Source organism: Triticum dicoccoides, chromosome 7A (assembly GCF_002162155.2).
Source record: "Triticum dicoccoides isolate Atlit2015 ecotype Zavitan chromosome 7A, WEW_v2.0, whole genome shotgun sequence".
NCBI classification, from domain to species: Eukaryota; Viridiplantae; Streptophyta; class Magnoliopsida; order Poales; family Poaceae; genus Triticum; species Triticum dicoccoides.
In genome coordinates, this window is record NC_041392.1 from 113,011,840 (window position 1) to 113,034,183 (window position 22,344).

General features: G+C 47.2%; 2 protein-coding genes, 1 non-coding gene and 1 pseudogene across 3 annotated transcripts; all 4 read left to right on the top strand.

Annotated features, from left to right (window-relative positions):
* The first annotated feature begins 612 nt into the window (after positions 1-612).
* Positions 613-8,292, top strand: LOC119329674 (origin of replication complex subunit 1-like). The gene is made up of 17 exons (XM_037602738.1): positions 613-1,572; positions 2,037-2,172; positions 2,262-2,414; positions 2,515-2,664; positions 2,734-2,885; positions 2,962-3,061; positions 3,161-3,283; positions 3,404-3,565; positions 3,715-3,772; positions 3,853-4,031; positions 4,635-4,758; positions 4,876-4,946; positions 5,126-5,221; positions 5,998-6,074; positions 7,100-7,183; positions 7,684-7,834; positions 7,953-8,292. The coding sequence occupies exons 1-16, from the start codon at positions 818-820 to the stop codon at positions 7,745-7,747; spliced, it is 2,484 nt and encodes an 827-aa protein (XP_037458635.1). The 5' UTR covers positions 613-817; the 3' UTR covers positions 7,748-7,834; positions 7,953-8,292.
* LOC119334924 lies at positions 2,322-2,399 on the top strand. Its single transcript, XR_005161627.1, has one exon. It is a non-coding gene; the product is annotated as a small nucleolar RNA snoR28 (small nucleolar RNA).
* Positions 8,293-10,876: 2,584 nt separating the features above from the next.
* On the top strand, positions 10,877-14,148 carry LOC119330217 (trimethylguanosine synthase-like). The gene is made up of 6 exons (XM_037603334.1): positions 10,877-11,122; positions 11,220-11,355; positions 12,494-12,585; positions 13,042-13,165; positions 13,269-13,372; positions 14,047-14,148. The coding sequence occupies exons 1-5, from the start codon at positions 10,989-10,991 to the stop codon at positions 13,335-13,337; spliced, it is 555 nt and encodes a 184-aa protein (XP_037459231.1). The 5' UTR covers positions 10,877-10,988; the 3' UTR covers positions 13,338-13,372; positions 14,047-14,148.
* Positions 14,149-14,340: 192 nt separating this feature from the next.
* The window catches only part of LOC119330218, a 12,747-nt pseudogene continuing 4,743 nt past the window's right edge, over positions 14,341-22,344 (top strand).

The window sequence follows — 22,344 nt, forward strand, 5'->3', positions numbered from 1 at the left end:
CCGGAAAGAGGGCATTCTAGCAGGAAGCCGCGGTATAATTGCCGGAGCTCGTCCAACGCCATAGAAGGGAGTGTGGCTGGTCCGAGAGAGTCACGTGCTGAAGAAGCCGCCATACATCGACATGTTCAACTAGGGCGGCCGGTCCAAGGGCCCCGTGGATGTCAAGAATCCAGGTACGGTTGGAAAGAGCGTCTTTGACGGTGCGCGAACGCCTACGCTGGCGTGAGGAACAGTGAAGTGAGGCCGACGGGGTAGAGAAATACATACAGTGTTACCGTTGTCCCGCCTCCCTTCCTCTCCCTCCCATCCTAAGCGTGACCGAAGACGGGCTCTTCGGCCGAGGCCGACAGGGTCATAGTTTTGGTTTTTCTTCCAAATTATTAGGGCATATATTTTCGGAATTTGTGATAAAGAAACATTAAAAAAAAACTCTACGCAACGCAGCTGCCCCCACCGCATCTTCTCCCGCACCCCGACGGCCGCCGGCGCCTGGCACCTTCGCCATCTCTTTCCTCGCCCTCTCACCGGCTGCCGACCGACCGTCTGCGCGAGCGCGAGCGCGAGAGCCTCGCTGCCTCCCAGGATCCAGGTTCCAGGCACGGCGGCGCCCCTCCTCCGCCCCCACGACTCGTGATCGACCGAACCGAATGTTTCTGCTGTACACGGGTCCCTTCACCACCGCGGCTCCTCTGACAGACAGAGACCCCGATCAGGCCGATCTCATTCCCCCCAACACCGCCAAACCCTAACCCCCTCCCCTCTGTTTCAAATCTACAAATAGCCAGTGTTACCGTTGCCTCCCCTCCCCTCCGGCGAAATGGATCTCTCCGCCACCCCCACCAAATCCAAATCCAAATCCAAGCCCGGACCCTCCCCGTCCAAGGCCGCCGCCGCCGCCGCCGCCCAGATGGACTTCTCCACCCCGTCCAAGCCGGCGCCCACGCCCACGCCCCGGCGGAAGTCCAAGCCCGTGCCCTACGCGCCGCCCGCGTCTCCGGCGACGCCCTCCGCCGTCCGCAGGTCGCGCCGCCTCCTCGACACCCCCACCAAGGACCTCTCCGAGGCCGCCCTCTTCGAGACGCCCGCCAAGCCCGCGCCCGCGCCCACCCTCAAGCGGAAGCGGGCCGCGCCGTCGCCGTCGCCCAAGACCCCGGCCCGGGCCGAGCCCAAGCCCAAGCGGCAGCGGCGGGCGCCGGCGAAGCGGGCCTTCTACCGCAAGGTGGTGTACGACGGCGGGGAGTTCGCTGCCGGGGACGACGTGTACGTCAAGCGGCTGGAGGGCGCCGAGTCGGACGCCGAGGACCCCGAGGAGCCGGAGGACTGCCGCGTCTGCTTCCGCGCCGGCGGCGGGGTCATGGTGGAGTGCGACGCCTGCCTCGGTGGCTTCCACCTGCGCTGCGTGCGCCCGCCGCTGCGCCGCGTGCCGGAGGGGGACTGGGCGTGCCCCTACTGCGAGGCAGAGCGTGCAGGGAAGGTGATCGACAGGCCCAAGCCGCCTGTCGGGAAGAAGATCAAGAGGACTGCCAAGGAGAAGCTTCTCGACAGCGATTTATGGGCTGCACGCATTGAGAGGTTAGTGGCGCTCCAATTTTTTTTTAGGTTTGTGTTGCGAAACTTTTGTGAATTGGTTTCCTTATTCACGTGGTAATTAGCTATAATTGGTCACATTTGGAAAAGTTTGCGAAATTGGAACCGTGTTGGCAGTTTGCTGTAGTGATGGGCTGATGGCTACTGATGTGTTTTCTGATAAATGGATGTGGAATAGTGTGTCTGACTGGTATATTTGCTGAGAATAGGAACTGTAGAACATCCCTTCCAAGTGCTAGGCGATGGTGCATAGACTTAACTTTAGCTGTGGAGTTTTTATTCGAGTTAGGTGTAAGACATTGTTTTGTTATGGGTCTGACCCCTCCTTCCGTCAAAACAATAGTTCAATCTACAATGATGTTTTGGGATGGTAGAAGAAGGCGGGAATATGCTTTCAGACATGCTTCTTGTTAGAATGATATTTACTAAATAGCAATAACGTGTAACAGTTTAAGGAGGGAGCCAGATGGAGCATTCTGGGCAAAGGTGAGGTGGTACACTATCCCTGAAGAGACCGCAGCAGGAAGGCAGCCACATAATTTGCGGAGAGAGCTCTATCGTACTAATGCTCTTGGAGACATTGAGGTGATTAGTGTTTTCCCTGTCTATGTTTGGTTCCTCAAAATTTTCCATGTTTATTGATTGTACTTGCTTTCTTCTTGTGGCTTTTACAGATGGAAAGTATCGTTAGACATTGTTTTGTCATGAGCCCCAAAGAGTATAGGGATGCCACTAATGACGGAGATGATGTATTTTATTGTGAATACGAGTATGATGTACATTGGCATAATTTTAAGCGTCTGGCAGATATTGATGATGAACCTGAGGTACATCTTGTGAAACTTCAAAGCTGTGAAGCTCTCTTCATAGAAATCTGGATCATCATTGTGGTATAGTGAATAATCTTGTCCTTGCTCTATTATGTAGACAAAAGAAGATCCCAGTGACGAGCCTTACAATGCTGCTAATGATTATAACAGTGATACCGATGAAGATTCAGAATACGATGAGGAGGATGAACCGGCTGCACGTTGCTCAGCCAGAAAGAACCAATCTAATGAGAAAATTTTGGCTGCTGTACTAACTCGTCCTCCCTTTCCCTCTACAGTTTTGCATCGCTTTACTGAAATGCCTGTTTGTTTGTAGAATTCATGGGAAGGGAGGATATATGGCCTGCAAAAGATTGGGATCCGAAAAATACCTGAGCATGTTCGGTGTCATCAAAAGACTGCTCTGGAGAAGGCGAAGGCGACCCTGTTATTGGCTACTCTTCCCAAGTCATTGCCTTGCAGGGATAAGTATGTCTATTCATGTTTGTTGCATGTTTCATCAGCTTCTTATGCAAACTGTTACTGAGTAGAAGTCTTGTGCCAGAGAAATGGAGGAGATCTCTACATTTGTGAAGGATGCAATTTGCAATGACCATTGTCTAGGACGCTGCCTTTACATTCATGGTGTGCCTGGTACTGGCAAGGTAACCGACCTTATTTCATGGCCGTCATGGTGGATTGATTTCTTCTACTGTGGCTGAATGCTAAACTGCATTTTCTGCACCTGCTTTGTTGACTGGCAGACTATGAGTGTACTTGCAGTCATGAGGAAGTTGAGATCTGAATTTGATTCTGGAGCTCTGAGGCCCTATTGTTTTATAGAAATCAATGGTCTCAAATTAGCTTCTCCAGAGAACATCTACAAGGTATACAATACAAACTTCTAAGTTGGTTAAGAAATGGCAAATTCATACTCAAGCATAGCATATGCATTCCCTTATCAGTCAACATAGACTTATAACAGGTCCACTTCATTGAATATGCAGGTTATATATGAACAATTGAGTGGGCATAGGGTGGGATGGAAAAAAGCTCTTCATTATTTAACAGAGCACTTTTCAGATGGCAAGAAAATTGGAAAGCAAGCAAACCAGCCAATTGTTTTGCTCATCGACGAGCTTGATCTCCTTTTGACAAGAAATCAGTCGGTAATTAATCTAACTGAATGTAATTAAATATCTGTACAAATTTTTAGTTTATTTTTGAGAAAATGCCCAACATTGCCATCATTTAGTCTTCTGATTGCTGTATGATATATATTCATGTTCATTGACATTTGGATTAATCTTTCTATCAGGTGCTGTATAACATTCTTGATTGGCCCACCAAGCCAAATTCAAACCTAGTTATTATAGGTACCTATAACTCTTTCTTGGTTTGTGATTTTGATCTCTAGCCTATTATTTATTCTTTGGTGTGTTGTTACTGAATGCAGGTATAGCAAATACAATGGATCTTCCAGAAAAACTGTTGCCTCGTATCTCAAGTAGGATGGGTATTCAACGGCTGTGTTTTGGCCCCTATAATTATCGGCAACTGCAGGAAATCATAACAAGCCGTCTTAAGGGTATCAATGCCTTTGAAGATCAAGCTATTGAGTTTGCTTCTAGAAAGGTTTGGAACTTTGGATCACAGTATCATGTGTACACATTTACTGTTATATACTTGTATCTTCTTGTCCATGATTGTTCTTCTGTCATCTAATCTGAGTTTTGGTCAGAAACTATTTAAACACTAGGTCCTTGACTTAAAGGTTAATTTCTCCTACTTGCGTGGAGACCCTCCATGTTGTTTCATAATAAATACTTAAGTAAGACAGAGTCCCATGAACCAGTGGAGTGAATCATGCTTTGATCATTTTTGCACTCTTCCCTTCTTGAGTAGTTTGATACGAAACATCTCATAATCTGTTCAACACAGCTGGGAGCCAGTGGAATAAACAGAGTTTCAGCAGTGCGGTGTGGTGCCATTGAGTATTAGTTGTCAATTGCTACTGCATTCAGCATGACATTTGCTTGTACCATTGAGTTTCATCATTCCATAGCACAAGGAAAGATGTTGATTTTTTGGAGCAAAAAGATTGAATTAAAATAAACAATTGTTTATCCATATCTCCCAGCTAATTAGCTTTTCTGTTCTGTGAAATGAGGTCAAACCATGCAAGTGTTCTGTTAACATACATGTTCATTCATCTGAGTAGATTACTTTTTCCCGCAGGTAGCTGCTATGTCCGGTGATGCTAGGCGGGCCTTAGAAATTTGTAGACGCGCAGCAGAGTTTGCAGACTACCGTGTTAAACAATTTCAACAGGTTGAACAGACTCCCTCTTCTGCAAATACAGGTAACCCTCCACATTTGTACTACAATTGTAAATAACCTATTCATTCAAGGGTACTTGGGGTTTATGCTAAGCTCTTAACTATATATAGCCCACTGAACATTTGTCCAATACTTGTAGGAAATGGTTTTGTTTGCATGGGTGACATAGAAGACGCTATTCAAGAAGTCTTTCAGGCACCACATATTCAAGTAAGTGGAGATAATGGTTGCTTCTTATCTGAACTCATACTTTGTGTTAGCTTTGCTATGTAGTATACAGTTTGCTCAGTTACGGTAACCACATGTACTTGACTTATGTAATCAGATCAAATAGTAATACTAGCCGCGTCCAACATTACATTACCAACTTCTCCTCACTTACACTACAGGTAATGAAGAATTGCCCAAAATTTGGAAAAGTTATACTGGCTGCTATGGTCCACGAATTATACAGAAGTGGCCTAGGTGAAGTATTGTTTGATAAGGTGAGCACAACTTTTTTTAATTTGTGTGTTTGTCTTTAGCATTGCAGTCATGCAGAAAATTTGCAGTTATAACTGCTTTTCTTTGATCCACTCTTTTCCTTAGGTCGAATTTTCTGATGAATTTAGCCAACCTAATTTGCTGCATAAAAAATTATTCGGAGTACCTTGTGGACCTATTTTAGGCAACTCAGCTTGCTTACCACTAACTAAGTTATCCCCGAATTCGTGTCTGCTAGCTGCCACAACCTTAAGTTGGAACTGTTACCATTATGTGGTTTCCAATATTCTAATTGATTTATACCTGTATTCAAATGAGGATACTGGCGTATTCAAATGAGGATACTGGCTTGCCTTAGCTCTATCTTTCATGAATGCAGTAAATTTGTGTTGTTTTGATGACTTCCAAGTTCTGATTATTTTCTGGATCAGTATATTGGTCTGCAACAAAAAACCATGCGAGTAATTACTCAGTAGTCATTCATTCTCTCATTAAACTATTCCTCCATATAACCAATAGTTCTCTCCAATCTCTTCTTTGGTTGAGTTTCCATCTGAATTAGAGGCTTTAATTTTTTTGTCTCATGCTTGCTACAGAAGTTTCATTGTGTGAGCGTTCCTTCACTGTATTAGGCATTACTGTCCATTTGGTACTGAATTAAAACAATCTTGCTCTTATGGAAGTTATTCCCACCGGGAAACTAGAAAGAGTGCCTACGCTATATGTGCATTTGAAGAATTCCAGAAGAATTCTCATGGAATATCTTTTTATCCTGTAGCTGGCAGCGACTGTTTTCTCTTGGTGCCACGTCAACAGAGAACTATTGCCCGGATACGACACTCTCCTGAAAATCTGGTAAGTGATTCTGATTTAATCTGTATTTGGTATTCACATTGCATGAAACTGTGCTAAAGTTGCTTTTACATACGGTTACCTTGAGTTCATGTGCACGTGCCATCATGTATGACGTGGATAGTGCTGCTGTTACCTTTGCTTAGGTGCACTGTTACAAATGTAGTCCCGTTGTCATTTTCTTGTTCCATGAGAAGTCATGCCATGATTGTAAATGCCATTTCCTTTGAACTTCAGGGATATCGTTGTTGTAGGCACACACTGGTGGGTATAGTGCATGTTTGTGTTTCCCCCAACCTAACTACTCTTGTTTCCTTTTACTAATATATGCCACCAAATTCCGTGTAAGCGAAAGATATATGATAGGTTGATTGTACAATGCAAAAGAAAAGTGCTAAAGGTCATGTGAACACTACAAAATCACACTGGTGCTCTGTTTCGTTCAAGCACTTCAGTTTTTCTACCTTGCTTTGTTTGGCCCTTTATGTAGGTATTGAAGAAAGACAATCATGGTTAGTAATTTATAATGACAATCTTGATTTTGCTGTTTTCTTAGTAAAGAAGTATAAGCCGGTCTAGTCGGTCTTACTGCTGGGCAATTACCGCATTTAATTTAATCAGCTGCAAATTCTTTGGGGAAATGATTACATCTCTTGTCTGATCCTAGCTTGTTGTAGGACTCATTTCCACCACACAAAAAGGTTACTTGCACAGAATTTGTTACATGGAAACTACTTAGTAAACAATGCTTTCATCACATACTTTTTAGGTTGCATAGGTAGGAATCAATGTTGCCATATTTTTTTTATTATGTTTCCATGATCCTATGGTAGGATTAGACTACCTAACCGTAGCTATGTTATCTGCATACATTCCATCATTCTCATTATTTTCCTACCTATGGTTCATCTACAATTTGAAAAAGGCAAAACCCTTAGCCCCCAATGCTCAATTCTCTATTATCTATGCAAAATGCTGTTCTAGTTTAGTGTTGTCTAGAAACAAATTGTTCTAAGTTTCTCTTACAGTTGCAAGCTTGGTGAGAGCAAGATCGTTCTCTGCGAGGAAGGCACCAAACATAAGTTGCAGAAGCTGCAGCTCAACTACCCAAGGTTAGCTTGCAAAAACTGCATTGCCCTTCCAAACAGGCATTACAGAACAGTCTGAAGACCAACATCCTTCCTCAGCAGCTATTTAATTTTTAATAAGTATGAGTTTGCTACGCGGATGGGCCAAGAGCCGCAGCAGCTATTTAATTTTTAATAAGTATGAGTTTGCTACGCGGATGGGCCAAGAGCCGCAGCAGCTATTTAATTTTTAATAAGTATGAGTTTGCTACGCGGATGGGCCAAGAGCCCAATGCATAAGCTATGGCCACCAGCCAGATATACGAAGAAATGAAGCAGGTTCTGATAGTTCTGGGATTAGTTAAAATTTTGATTCACAGATAAAATTTGATACCCAATTTGCATCGAACAAGGATAAGGAGGCTTTTCCCCTTTTACCCATCTGAACCAAAACCCTAGATCCACAGGACAGTTGGAAGCTAGTATTATTGTCTGGTTAAACCTCTTTTCTCATATACTAATCCTTTCATTTTGTTGTTTGGCAGCGACGATGTGACCTTTGCACTCAAGGAGTCCCCAGATCTTCCTTGGCTGTCCAAGTACCTCTAGATCTCATACCTGCAGTGGCCAAATTTCCCAGCGCTCGCATTGCATTCCTGCTTCTCTTGGGGAGCAACAGCCCTGTCTACATGTATAGTGAGTTCACTCCCTCTGTTTCTCACCTTTCACTGAAGTTTGTGGTTTGTGGCCATCTTGTTTCCAGTGATGAGCATTATTATCTTGCGAACTAAGAAGCTCTGTGTATCTTCTGTAGAAACTTAGAAAAAGAAAAGCGAAAACACCGTTGTTGATCTCTGGAGCCGATTGCCGCACCAATTCCATATCGGTCGCCATGTAAACCAAGAACTCAGCCATATATTGCATCAGATGCATCTTGGTTTCCATCTCAGGGAAAAAAAAGAAAAAGTTTCAGTTGTGTGTCGAAGTTGTAAGATGTGAAAAAACTTGTATTTCTCGATTTTCGCCGCATTTGTGGAACTCGTGTGGGACCGTGCTGTAATGTTGTCGTTGCACTCTCATTTGAGCTCATGCTACTGTCAATTGTAACATTAACTTGTTTGTGTGTGTTCACTAATCAGTTTGTTCAAAACGTCTTTCAGCTTGACAAAGATTTTAGAAAAATATATCAACGTCAAAAACATGTACTATATGGTTGATGTGGTAGATGTTAATACATTTTTCTATAAATTCTCGATCAAAGTTAAAAGATGTTTTACTTAAGGTTAAACCTAGAACTTCTGATATTCTGTAACGGAGTAAGTAGTTCACAGTGATGCTGTCGATAAGGTTGCAGTTGAAAAGCGCAATGTTACCCTGTAACTTTTTATAAGTAGAACAGTACTTAACAGTGATGCTGTCGATAATAGTGTAAATAAAAACTGAAGAAACGCAGAAGCAGCAGTACTTAACAGTGTGGGAAGTCCGTCTGTATTTCGTCGTGTGTTTACTTCCCGTTCGTGCGAAATAGCTGAAGGAGTTCCGTCGGAAGAAGGATCTTAGGGCATCTCCAGCCGCGTCCTCAGGAAGGCCTTCCCAGGCGATTTTTTTGCGCCGGCGCCGAAAAAACGGTCCAGTCGCGTTTCCAGGAGCCCGATTTTCGCCGGCTTGGGTCGAAAACAGCGTCGGCGGACCCAGGCCGAACCCGGCGTGCTGGGGGGCGCCGGGGCGAGCTGTTTTGGCGCGAAAAAGACACGGACCAGCTGCGTCAGCGACTCGGCGCCTCGTCTTCCCCCAACGGTCCCGGTTCCCGCGGGGAATCAATGGCAAGGCTGACCGGCGGTCAGCCTTGCCATTGATTCCTCACGGGCGGCGCGTCACGGGACGGCGCGCCGACGCCTCCCCTCCCTCGCACGCGTACACACGGGCGCGACGCGGCTATAAAAGCCGGTGGCCTCCACTCGCCTGTGCCCACACCAGCCCCGCCCCTCGCCGCCGTCCAGCCCCTCCCTCTCCCTACCTCTCCCGAGCGCCGCCGCCCAGCCCCTCCCTCTATCTCTCCCGAGCCCGCCCAGCCCCGCTGTCGCCATGGCAGAACGCTTTCCCGGAGACGAGGCGGCGGCCAACGGCTTCGGCCGTCGTTCGCTCCGCGAACAGGAGTCCTGGCTCCTGTTCCAGGCGAACATTCCGGCGCTGCCGGACATGCGCGCCGGGCCGACGGGGTGGAGACTCAGCGCCGGGGGAGTGCCCATTCCCCCGTTGCCCGACGCCGTGGCGAAGCCGAAGTACTTCGCCGAGGAAGTCGAGATCGTGCGCGCGTCCCTCACCGACGCCCAACTCTTCCTCCCCCAGTACGCCGCCGACAACCACGCGGCATGGGCGGCGTATTTCGAGCGCCGCCAGCAGCAGCGCTTGGCGTCCACCAACGGCGCGCTGGTGGTCGGCGTCCGGCAGAACAGCGAGGGGCGCCACCTCTGGTGGGGCGTCCCCGGCCGCACACTCGAGGGCGTGCTCACGTACCTCGAAGGCAGCAACGACCCGCCGTTGGCGTACCCCCCGGCGAGGATGGCCGCCCCGGCGCAGCACCGACGCGCCGGGCCATGGGCGCCAAGGAGGTTCGGGTCCTCCTCCTCCTCTTCCTCCTCCCGATCCTCATCGCACTCCTCCGGCACTCCGGCCCTGCTCGGCGTCAAGGCCGAGCCCGCGGCGGAGACGCCGCTCGGCCGGCGCACTCGCAGCGCCGGCATCGTCATCAACAAGGGCGGCCGGCGCGCCTCCTCCTCGTCGGCTCCTCCGCGCTTCGTCAAGCCAAAGACGGAGCCGGGACGGCCGCCAGTGAAGACGGAGCCGGGGCTGGCGCCGGTCAAGACGGAGCCGGGACTGGCGCCGGTGAAGGCGGAGTTCGACGGCGACGACGCGGCCCTAGAATGAGCGCGCCAGGACTCCATTGCGATGGAGAAGGCGCGCCGGGAGAAGGAGAAGGAGCGCCAGTGCGCCACCCTATGCCGCTTCGAGGAGCGCCGACGCGGCCGCGAGGAAGGCGGGGTCGTCGTCTTATGCGACAGCGACGACGACGACGACGCGCCGCCGCCAGTCCGCCATGGCGACGCCGGGCAAGGGTCCAGCAGGGGCGCCCGCGTCAAGGAGGAGAAGGCCGACGACGACGATGGCGGCGACGACTTCAGCCCCTTTCTTTTTTTTAGATTAGGTTAATGTAATGTTTGGCCGAATTTCGCCGAAATTTGCCATGTTTGGCCAAAATTTAACTAATTTTTATCATAACTTCGTCGAACGGTTCTTTTTTTTTTTAATACGCGCCTGAGGCGGCCCTGGGGGCCGATGGCTGGGGACCGACTCGTCCCAGGGCCATTTTTTGCGCCGGCTCATCCCCAGACGGCGCTTTTAGACGCCCCGTGGGGGGCAACGGCTGGAGATGCCCTTAACCTGCCAAGCACGCGAGAAGCCCAACGGAGAGATGGCAAAAGCGAGTGCCACGCCGAAGGTAGCTCGCTGGCGAGCCAACGCCGTGAGGGCCCTACCGAACGGGCCCCATCGCTTCCTCCGCCTGGTCGCCACCATCCGAAAAACCACCCGCCGCCGCCGCTGCCGCCGGGGCCTCGCCGCAGTCTCCCCGTCCTCGCCGCCGCCGCTCCCGACCTCCGACAGGCGGCAATGCGCGGCCCGACCTCCAGCCCCCTCGTCGCCGCCGCCCCACGAGGCCGAGACGCCGCAGGAGCCGAAGCGCCCGGAGGAGGAGGAGGAGCACGCCGCTGATGCCGCCGCGGAGGCCGTCGCGGGAAAGTACTGGGCCCACCGCCACAGCCTCTTCTCCCTGTACGACCGCGGCGTGCGGATGGACGCCGAGGGCTGGTACTCCGCCACCCCGGAGGCCATCGCCGCCGCGCAGGCCGCCCGAGCTGCGCCCGCAGGCCTCGTCCTCGACGCCTTCGCCGGGGTCGGCGGCAACTCCATCCAGTTCGCCGCCAGGCGCGTGCCCGCCGCCCCTTTCCGTTTCCGGGTCGCTCGCCTGCTCCGCTCCCGCACTATTAACATGAGACGTCGCCGGCATCTTGTACTCGTGCAGGGGCTGCTACGTGGTCGCGGTGGAGATGGATCCCCGGAAGGTGGAGCTGGCGAGGCACAACGCCAGGATCTACGGCGTGGAGGACATGATCGAGTTCGTTGTCGGCGATTTCTTCCACCTCGCGCCTTACTTGAAGGTATGCTTGTTCAGTTTTACGATGAACAAGACCACATTTAGTAGTTCAGTGAATATTTTATCAATGGACATACCTTGATCTTGTCTGTTGGGGGAAATCCAGAAATGATATGAAACCAGCCAAACCAGTGTATGCTTCCAACTATGATATGGCATGCTCAGTTAATAAAAAGATTCACAAACCTATCTGTAACTTCTGATGTTATCAATTCTCTTTGCGCAATTAAGCCATGAGTCACACCAGGATTCTACCTGCATGAATTACATGAGAAGTCGATAACTATGTGGAACAAAAATTCAGGGATCTCAATATCGGAATCTGTAGAAAGCCATTTTTTCCCCTAAATCTACAATTGTTGGTAGTGAGTTACTTGTTAATTTAATTTCATCTATAAACACTTCAACTGCCCAAGTCCCCTTGTTTTCTGAACTTTATTATTACTACCTGTACTCCTTCACCAGCCTGACATTGCTGACAGGAGTTTCGATAAAACTAGGCACGTCCTACCCATTTTGTGATGTAAATCACTTAACTGTTTATTTTAGTTTGATGTTGAGGCCAAATATATTCTGAAAACAGTACAAGATAAACTTTAGATTCCTTGTCATGTCAACACCATTGGCTAATAACCGAATAGTACATCCAGAATATTTAGTTAAGTGCCTCATTTAGGACTATCTGCTTATTCGGTTATTTATTTGAAGTTTTGAACAGATTATTGCTTTTATCTTTATCCTACATTGTTGTCAGTCCATCTGCAAATGAATCAAAAAGTATCATATATAAAGGGTCTTCCTGTCTCAGGCCTTGGACAGCATAGTAACACCTATTGTTCACCATACAGTGCAATATTGACCCGGCCCTTTGTTATGCCCATTATCCTGTCAAACCATTTTAATTGAACGCCTGTAGCAAGCAACACTGCTCAAGGTACCCCGTATTAAATTTGTCAATTGTTTTCTTGAAGTCTATTTTCAAAATGGTACTTCCTCTTTAGTATGATGAGATTGGCATAAAACATCATGAGGGATAACTACATCATCTGAGATGAACTAGTGAGATTGAGTGACAGTTATAATTTTCATATTGTTGAGTAGCCATTTAATGAATGGTTTGCTGATTGCTACTACTTTACCAGGCAGATTTGGTGTTCCTTTCACCACCATGGGGAGGGCCATCATATAATCAAACACCAGTGTACACCCTCGATATGCTGAAGCCAAAGGATGGGTATGCTGCTCACCATCTTCCAAATTGTCCTTACACCAGATGATGAATTAGAATAAAAAACACAGACAGGTTTGAAACAGTTTATGCTTCTTTGAAGCGAGCATACTGATGGAGTGCTTTGTAGTCGTTGGCCTACAATTGTAGCCTTGTAGCTGTTAGTCATGGAAGCTTTGCACATTCCAAGTGAAACTGGACTGGTGAATTATTACTCTTGTACATTTGTGGTACTTAGGGGTGTTGGATGAGGGATATTTCTGTAGATAGTTTTCATATTTAGTTGATCCAAACTAAATACCAGAGCTCTTGAAGAAACATACCCCTCATCCAAACAGCCCCTATTGTTACATTCAGATAAAATCAGAATGAACAAAATTTTTTTTTTGCGGGTGAGAATGAACAAAATTAACTCTGATACAGTAAAACAATTGTATTATTGATATATGGTTTTGCACGCAGGCATGCAATATTTCAAGCTGCTCAGAAAATAGCTCCTAATATCATCATGTTCTTGCCACGGAATGTGGACATAAGCCAAGTAGAGGAACTTTCGTGGTTGTCTTCTCCTCCCCTGGATTTTGAGGTATGATACTGTTCTCCTCTCCTTTTGGTCGCATTTTTCATGACTCCGAGCATTTTACAGCTATCATCCTAGGACGAGACCTTAATATTCAAGTTTTCTATAGAGTGAAGAGAGCTACGTACAGCACAGATTCAAAGGAATCACTGCTTACTTTGGAGACGTGGCACGATGATCCAGTTCATTATCGAAGTTGAGAACAAGGACCCAGTGAGGCGAAGTTCTTCCTAAGCTACTTATGTTTTTTCCTCCTAAGTCCTAAGTTGGTGCAGGAGGAATTAGTCTTGCAGATGTGACATCCATGTACATATCAACTGAATTTTGACTATTTCAATAAATATATGAGTTGGTCATAGCCAAGAGATCATTATTCTAATAACAAGGATTTAGTTTAGGCTTCTCGAATTGGGTTCCATAAGATCGACTCTAATTGTTTAACCCCCAAATCCAGTTTGGAAAATCTCTTGGTTCCCATTCGCATCCCTGGAGTCAGGTATGGGAAATGTCTACTGAAATCTCAAAAGTCCTCTCATTGAATCGGCAATGACGGGAGAAGTTTCATAATGTGTGGCTATGACATGATCATAGCTGTGCCCACTGGAATCAAAATCTTTAGTTGGATAGTTACCACCTGGGGATGTATGAATTTTCTTAAATGTAGATACATAAAAATGGGAACAAAGGGATAGGAACAGGAACAGGAAATATAGTACAAATGGAAGAAGAGGCACCAGGGGGAACATCTCTGCTGACTAATTAAATGTGGCCCGTAATACATGAAGAAACCTGTTTATGTCTGGATATTTCACACCATTTTGTTGTCAGCCAAGGAACCCATATTGGTAGCATGTTGTTTCCTGTCTGATCGTGTTGTCTCGGCGCAGTGTTGTTTCCTGTCGGATCGTATTGTCTCGGCGCAAACTGAAATCTCAGAAGTCCTCTTGTTGAGCCTCTCCAGCCGAGGAGCTGGATGTGACATCCACTCCCTGGAGGATATGATTTTTAAGGTACGGTATTTCCACCTCAAAGTTTCATGCCATTGACTTGCTCTTTCCCAACCTGTGACAAGATGAAGAAGAGAAAGTTCAAAGTAAACAGCAATTGTTTAACGCTTCTGGCCAGGGCAGCAATGAAGATGGAAGTAGACAGCTGAAATGTCAACTTCGGAACTAGCCTACTATATTTGCGAAGTCTTTGCATTATTGTTGCTTGTACGAGTACATTCCCAGAATCACATACCGAGGCTGGACTGCAATTCTTCTGGCAGCATCGTCGAATGGATTGGTCATCTCTCAGCTGTTCCGCTTGCGTACTGATCATTCTGTTCCTGCCGTTGGGTGCATCTGATGACCGGCTTGTCCCCGGCAAGCCGCTCTCCCCCGGCACAACCATTGTCTCGGATGGCGGTGACTTCGCCTTGGGCTTCTTCTCCTCATCCGGCTCGATGCCGTCCAACCTGTACCTCAGCATCTGGTACAACGGCATCCCCGAGCTCACCATGGTATGGGTCGCCAACCGGGAAACCCCGGTCACGAACAACACTTCCTCCGCGTCGACGCTCTCCCTCACCAGCACCTCCAATCTTGTTCTCTCTGATGGTGCTGACAGTCATGTTGTCTGGACAACTGACGTGGCTTCCTCAAGCTCGTCTTCACCAGTGGCGGTGCTTCTGAATACTGGTAACCTCGTCATCCAGTCACCTAATGGCAGCAGGGTGTGGCAGAGCTTTGACCACCCGACCGACACGTTCCTACCTGGCATGAAGATGCGGATCAGGTACAGGACACGCGCCGGTGAGCGCCTGGTGTCCTGGAAAGACGCCAGAGACCCCTCTCCTGGGAGCTTCTCCTACGGCTGTGATCCGGCCACGTCCATCCAGATGTTCCTCTGGGACGGGTCGCGCCCGGTGTACCGCAGCACCCCATGGACGGGGTACCAGGTGAAGAGCGAGGGCGAGTTCCTGATAACCAACACCAGCGCCATCATCATATCCCTGGCCTTTGTCACCAACGACGAGGAGAGCTACACAATGTTTAGCGTCTCGGATGGTGCCTGGCACACCAGGTTCGTGCTGACCTTCTCTGGCAAGCTCCAGTTCCAAAGCTGGAATAGTAGCTCTTCGACTTGGGTAGTCTTTGGGCAGTGGCCACGCCACAAATGCAATCACTATGGCTACTGCGGCACGCATGGCTACTGCGATGAGACAGTGTTGCCCGTCCCGACGTGCAAGTGCCTCGATGGTTTTGAGCCAACGAGCACGGAGGAGTGGAACAACAGTGAGTTCTCAAAGGGGTGTCGACGGAAAGAGGCGCTGCGTTGCGGTGATGGTTTCTTTGCCTTGCCGGGCATGAAGCCACTGGATAGGTTCGTGGTCGTTGGAAACACATCGTCGAAGGAGTGTGCGACGGCATGCGGCCGCAACTGCTCCTGCATGGCCTACGCTTACACCAACCTGAGCAGAAGCATTGCCAACGGAGACATGACAAGGTGCTTGGTGTGGGTTAGGGAATTAGTTGACACCGGGAAGCTAGGCACAAGCACCGACAGCGATACGCTCTATCTGTGACTTGCAGGCTTGGACGCAGCAATTGGTACCAAATCTCTCCTTTATATCTATGATAACTCTTTTTTGTCTCGTGGATGTGCTTCACTATATATGATACTTTGTTTTTATGTTATTCTGTTCGCCCATAGGTAAAAGGACAAGGAGCAACACCATGAAAGTTGTGTTGCCGGTTGTAGGAAGTATTGTTCTGATACTCGTGTGCATTTCCATTGCATGGTTGAAATTTGAAGGTGCGTTTAGTTTACATTGCTTGGAGATATACTGATTTGACCTTTCCGAAATATTGTTGTTTGCGTACTGTACCCTCATTCTATGGAATCCTCTGAAACCCATGAAGATGCAAATCCAGGCGAAATAGCCCCTTATCCTTATGTAGTTTAATCACAGTGTCTGGTAATGTAGTTGTGGCAATTTGTCGGTAAATAAGATATGACGGAACCACATTGTCTCTATACATCCTCCACCCAGGGTGAGCCCCATGGATCATCAGGGTTGTGCTCCCGCTGCCAATCACCGCTGTAGGTATACTCGTTGCGGTCTAGTAGTGCGGACATAAGTGTTCAAAACTAAGGGAGAAGTCAGAAGGGGTGGAGAAAGCTAGTGAGAATGGGTTGATTTTTCTAATATGTCAATTACATTTTATATGTCTGAGTTGCCGCCACATCAAGTATGTCATTTGATGTAAATTGGCCATTCAGTTTGAAATATAGTACTTATAAGGTAGAGACCGCTCTACCTTTTTAAAAACCAATAGTTAGGGTCAAATAGAGCTCTTCTTAGCTGTTGTTATGATGGTTGGACAAGAATTATTATGCAACTGTATGGTGAGCAGGCAAGAAGAGAAACAAGGCACACAGGAAGTTGCCATCGGATGGTTCGAGTGATCTTGAATTTCCATTAGTAAGATTTGAGGAAATTGCCCTAGCAACACACAATTTCTCTGAAACATGTATGATTGGGCATGGAGGCTTTGGGAAAGTTTATAAGGTGGTTATTCAGCACTAGTTTCCTCTTATTCAGTCCAAAATCAGTAACCTAATTGATATATTCATATGAAAAACTCAAATCTTTTTTATTGCTTAATATTATACAGGGAACACTATGTGGTCAAGAGATTGCTGTCAAAAGGCTAAGTAGGGATTCTCAACAAGGAACAAATGAATTCAGGAATGAAGTCATTCTTATTGCCAAATTGCAACACAAAAACTTGGTTCGACTTCTTGGATGTTGTGACAAGGGAGATGAAAAACTACTGATCTATGAGTATTTGCCTAATAAAAGTTTAGATGCCACCCTTTTCGGTATGTTCTAGCACCACACCAGGTATTCATGGAACAACTCAACATATTTTTTCTTACATTTGCTTTTGTCTTAAGATGATTCAAGAAAACATTTGCTGGATTGGGGGACACGGTTAACCATAATTAAAGGTGTCGCAAAGGGTCTTCTTTATCTTCATGAAGATTCAATTCACCGAGATCTCAAAGCTGGGAACGTTTTGGTAGATGCAGAGATGAAACCTAAAATAGCAGATTTTGGTATGGCAAGGATCTTCAGTGATAACCAGGAAAATGCGAACACCCAACACGTCGTCGGAACATTGTAAGTAACTGTTTGAACCAATAGCTCATATTACCCCATGATTATGTTCAATTCCCATTTGTGTAACTATTGCATGCCAATAATCAAGCAGCGGCTACATGGCCCCTGAGTATGCAATGCAAGGCATCATCTCTACCAAATCTGACATCTATAGTTTTGGCGTGTTACTACTGGAGATTGTAACTGGTATGAAGAGAAGCTCCACTAGTCACGCCATGGGCTTTCCAAGCCTCATAATCTACGTGAGTATATACATGCTTTCGCCGAAGTTCTCAATAAGGAAAATAGTTTTTTAACCCGAGATGTTTTTGTTTGTTTCAGTCGTGGAATATGTGGAAAGATGGGAAGGCAGAGGAATTGGCTGACTCATCTATTGTAGATACATGCCTACTAGATGAGGTGTTGCTTTGCATTCATGTAGCACTCTTGTGTGTCCAAGAAAACCCAAAAGACAGACCACACATGTCATCGGTTGTGTTCACCCTAGAGAATGGAAGCACTACACTCCCAACTCCCAGTCGGCCTGCATACTTCGTGGGACAGAGCAATGAATTGGACCAACTCACAAATAATATTCAGAATTCCGTGAATACTTTAACTCTTACTGGTATAGAGGGTCGATGAAATAGTTCATTACTTTTATGTGTGGTCGTTGTTTGTAGCCTAGTGGTGGAGGGAAGTTGTTTGATCCCATCTACACGGGTTTGATCCATGAAGTTTTTGTTCTACTGAATGATTCTTGTTCGTGCCCATGAAATATGTTCATAATAGAGGATGGCCGAGTGTCAGTGTGCATGAAGTTTTTCTTTTTTCACGAACTTGTGATGGACGCCGAGGGCTGGTACTCTGCCACTCTGGAGGCCATCGCCACCGTGCAGTACACCTGCTCAGTGCCTGTCGGTCTCGTCGTCGACACGTTCGCCAGGATCGGTGGCAATTCCATCCAGTTTGCTGCCAGGCACGCGCCGCTGGCCAACCCCTTCTCGTTTCCAGGACACTGCTTTCCCCCGCTAACACTGGCGTTTCGTTCTCGTGCAGGGGCTGCTACGTGGTCACGGTGGAGATCGATCCCTGGAAGGTGGATCTGGTGAGGCACAATGCCAGAATCTATGGCCTGGAGCATTTGATCGAGTTCGTCGTCGGCGATTTCTTCCACCTTGCGCCTTACTTGAAGGTAGTATACTCGTTCAGTTTTAGGATGAACAAGACCACATTGAGTAGGCCAGTTAAATTTTGATAAATGGACATGCCTATTGGGGGAAATCCTGAAATGGTATGAAACCAGCCAAACCAATGTATGCTTCCAACTATGATATGGCATGCTCAAGGTATGCACAGTTATAAAAAAAACATAAACCCATCTGTAAGACTGTAACTGTTAATTTTACAAACTCTTTTCACGCAATTAAGCTATGAGGCGCACCAGGATTCTACCTGCGTGGATTACAGAACTCGAGAACACTTTGTATGTCCAGTATATCGGAATCTGTAGAAAGCCATTTTGATTTCTAAAGAGAAATCTACAATTGTTGGTAGTGTGGTATTTTTTATTTTAATCTATAAGCACTACAACTGCCCAAGCGACCTTGTTTTTTGAACTATATTATTACTACCAGTACTCCTTCACCAGCCTATTTTTTTGTGATAAACTCCTTCACCAGCCTGACATTACTGACAGGAGTTCCAACAAAACTAGGCATGTCCTCACACATTTAGTGATGTACTCCCTCCGTTCCGAATTATAAGATGTTCTAACTTTTTGTGAATCGTATGTATATAGATGTGTTTTGGTGTGTTTGTTCACTCATTTCAGTCCGTATGTAGTCCATATTGAAATGTCCAAAACATTATATAATTTGGAACGGAGGTAGTAGACCACCACCTTTTAAAAATTTGATGTTGATGCCTGATGTAATCTGAAAAAAACACAAATATAAACTTTGGATTCCTTGTCATGTGAACACCATTGGTTAATAAGAGAGTGGTACAGTCAGAATGTTTAGTTGAGTACATTTTGGGACTACTGATCTGCCTATTTGGCTATTAATACTCAACATTGTTGTCAGTCTATCTGCAAATAAACCAAAAAAACATTGTATACATAGGGTCTCACTGCCCAAGGCCCTGGGCTGTATAGTAACGCCTATAAGGCTATTGACCTGGCCCTTTATTACGCCCATTATCCAGTCAACCCATTTTTAATGAACGCCTTTAGCAAGCAACACTGCTCAAGGTATTCCGAATTAAACCTGTCACTTGCCTTCTTGTAGTTTAATTTCAAGATGTTAACATCCTCTTTAGTATGATGAGTGACATAAAACATCATGAGGGATAACAGACCATCCGGGATGAACTAGCAAGATTAAGTGATAGTTTCAATTTTCATATGGTTGAGTAGCCATTTAGTGATATATGGTTTGCTGATTGCTGATACTATACCAGCAGGATTTGGTGTTCCTTTCACCACCATGGAGAGGGCCATTATACAATAAGACTCCAATGTACACCCTCGCTATGCTGCTGCCAAAAGATGTGTATGCAACTACTCACTGTATTCCAAATTGTCCTTATCGCTGGATGATGAAGTAGAAGACAAAACTCATACAGGTTTCAAAAAGTTTATGCTTTTAGGAAGTGAGCATACTGATGGAGTGCTAGGCAGTCCTGTAGTCAGGAAGCTTGCACATTCCATGTAAGACTGGACTGATGCATCTCCCTTGTACATATCTGGCACTTAGGGGTGTTGGATGAGGGGGCTTTAGATAGTTTGTATCTAGTTCAAATTTAAACTAAATACCGGAGCTTCTAAAGAAAATACACCTCTCATCTAAACAACCCCTGATTATTATAATATTGAGACGAAATAAAAAAGAACAAGATTAACTTTTGTAAATAGTAAAACAATAGCACTGCTGACATATGGTTTTGCATGCAGGCTTGCAATATTTCAGGCTGCTCAGAAGATGGCCCCTAATATCATCATGTTCTTGCCACGGAATGTGGACATAGGCCAAGTAGAGGAACTTTCGTGGTTGTCTTCTCCTCCATTAGATTTTGAGGTATGCTACTGTTTCTTCCCTCATTTAAATGGTTCCATTTCTCATGACAAAGAGCATTTTACAGCTATCATCCTAGGACGAGACCTTGATATTCAAGTTTTTGTAGAGTGAAGAGAGCTATGAACAGCAGAGATTCAAAGGAATTACTGCCTACTCCCTCCGTCCCAAAATAAGTGTCTCAGCTTTATACTAACTTTAGTACAAAGTTATACTAGAGTTGAGACACTTATTTTGGGACGCAGGGAGTACTTTGGAGATGTGGCACGATGATCCAGTTCATTATGGAAGTTGAGAGCAAGGACCCAGTGAGGAGTTCTTCCTTTGCTACTTATGTTTTTATAAAGAATTAGTCTTGGAAGCTTTTTCGGACGGAGGGAGTAGACGTGAAGTTTCGGTTTGCATAGATGGCCAGATGGGTATAACGCACTCGTACATACCAACTGAATTTCGATTAGGACCATCTGTGTAGACCCTAATTGTTTTCCCCAAAGATCTGTTTAGGAAAATCTCCTGGTTCCTATCAGAATCGCTTGAGCCAGGGTGCTGGGACATCGTCAGTGCACGAGCCTTGAAGCAAATAAACAGCAAAAGTGAACCAAAATCTAGAAAGTCCTCTCACCGAGCCTTTTTCTAGCCATTGCTGGAGGTTATGGCAGCGCCCAGGAACAAAACCGGCAATGGCTGGAGAAGTTTGATTAAGTGTGGCTGCCGGTTCTGATACCTTCAGTGCCTCACTCTGCAGAACAGATTTTGCATGTTATAAGGGTAACGGTAGAACTCAAAACTAGGAGAGCTAGTTAACTGAAAAAACCAAGAAGGGGAGCATGGATCCTAAGTTCTAGAGGGTAGATAGGTGAATTGTTCTTCTCTAGGCATTACAACCTTTCTGTAACAGAGGGGCTGGATGTGATTTCTTAAGGTACACATCATATTTCCAACTTCAAAGTTCCATGCTGCTGACTGGCTATTGTCGAAATAGGCTTTCGCCCCGCTATATTGATATAGCAACCACCCGATACAACATTCCGATCAACTCTGGGGCAAACAGCACAAGCACGCCCAAAAGAAATAACAAGAGAAAATAAGAGAAGAAATGCCAACAACGCCGGATCAACGAAAGCTACGGCACACCGCGACCGATGCGCCCACCGAAGATAACCACCATGCTCCAAAGCCACCGAGTTGCCGTGTACCAAGCACCACCTTCAAGAAGGAATGCGACGATGACGACGCTGCTGCCCGGACGAATCCTAGGATTTCTCCCGGTACACGGAGGGTAGAGGGAGGAGAGGGTCACCCGACGCCCTTCAAGAAGGATGGCGGCGCCCGCAGGCGTCACCGCGTTGGTGCCGGCAAGACCCGACATGGATTTCTCCCGACCTCTCGCGCCCACCACCCAGGACCAACCTTCGGCTCCACCACACCCGCCGCCCACCAACATGCGCCAACACAGTCACGAGGACACCGCCATCGTCTCACCACGGCCAACGAAGCGAGGCCGGCCGGATCCAAACGAGACACCCGTAGACAAGGACCAGCAGCACCGCAGCCACGAGGGAGGGAACAACCTCCACCGGCTTAGGCGGTAGCAGACCGGGCATAGCAGCAGAGGCACACCAGACCAAATGTCCGGCCGGGCCCAGCGCGTGCCCGTGAAGCTCCGCCGCCGTGCTTCAGCAGTCGCGGCACAGCAGCCGCCGTCCCTGTCGCGAGGAGCTCGCCGGAACCACCGGAGAACAACCCACTGCGGCCACCCAGCAGGCCCGCCCCGACCCAGATCAGGCTCGTAGGGCCTAGATCTGGGCCAGCCGAGCGCCGCCGGCCGCCGCAAGCCATGGGCCGTCACCGCCGCCAAGGGGCAACGCCTCCGCACCGCCGCCGTCCAGATCCGTGCCGGAACGCCGCCGGCCGAAGGGCTCCGCCGCCAGGACTGCTCGCCCGAGCCGGGGTCCAGC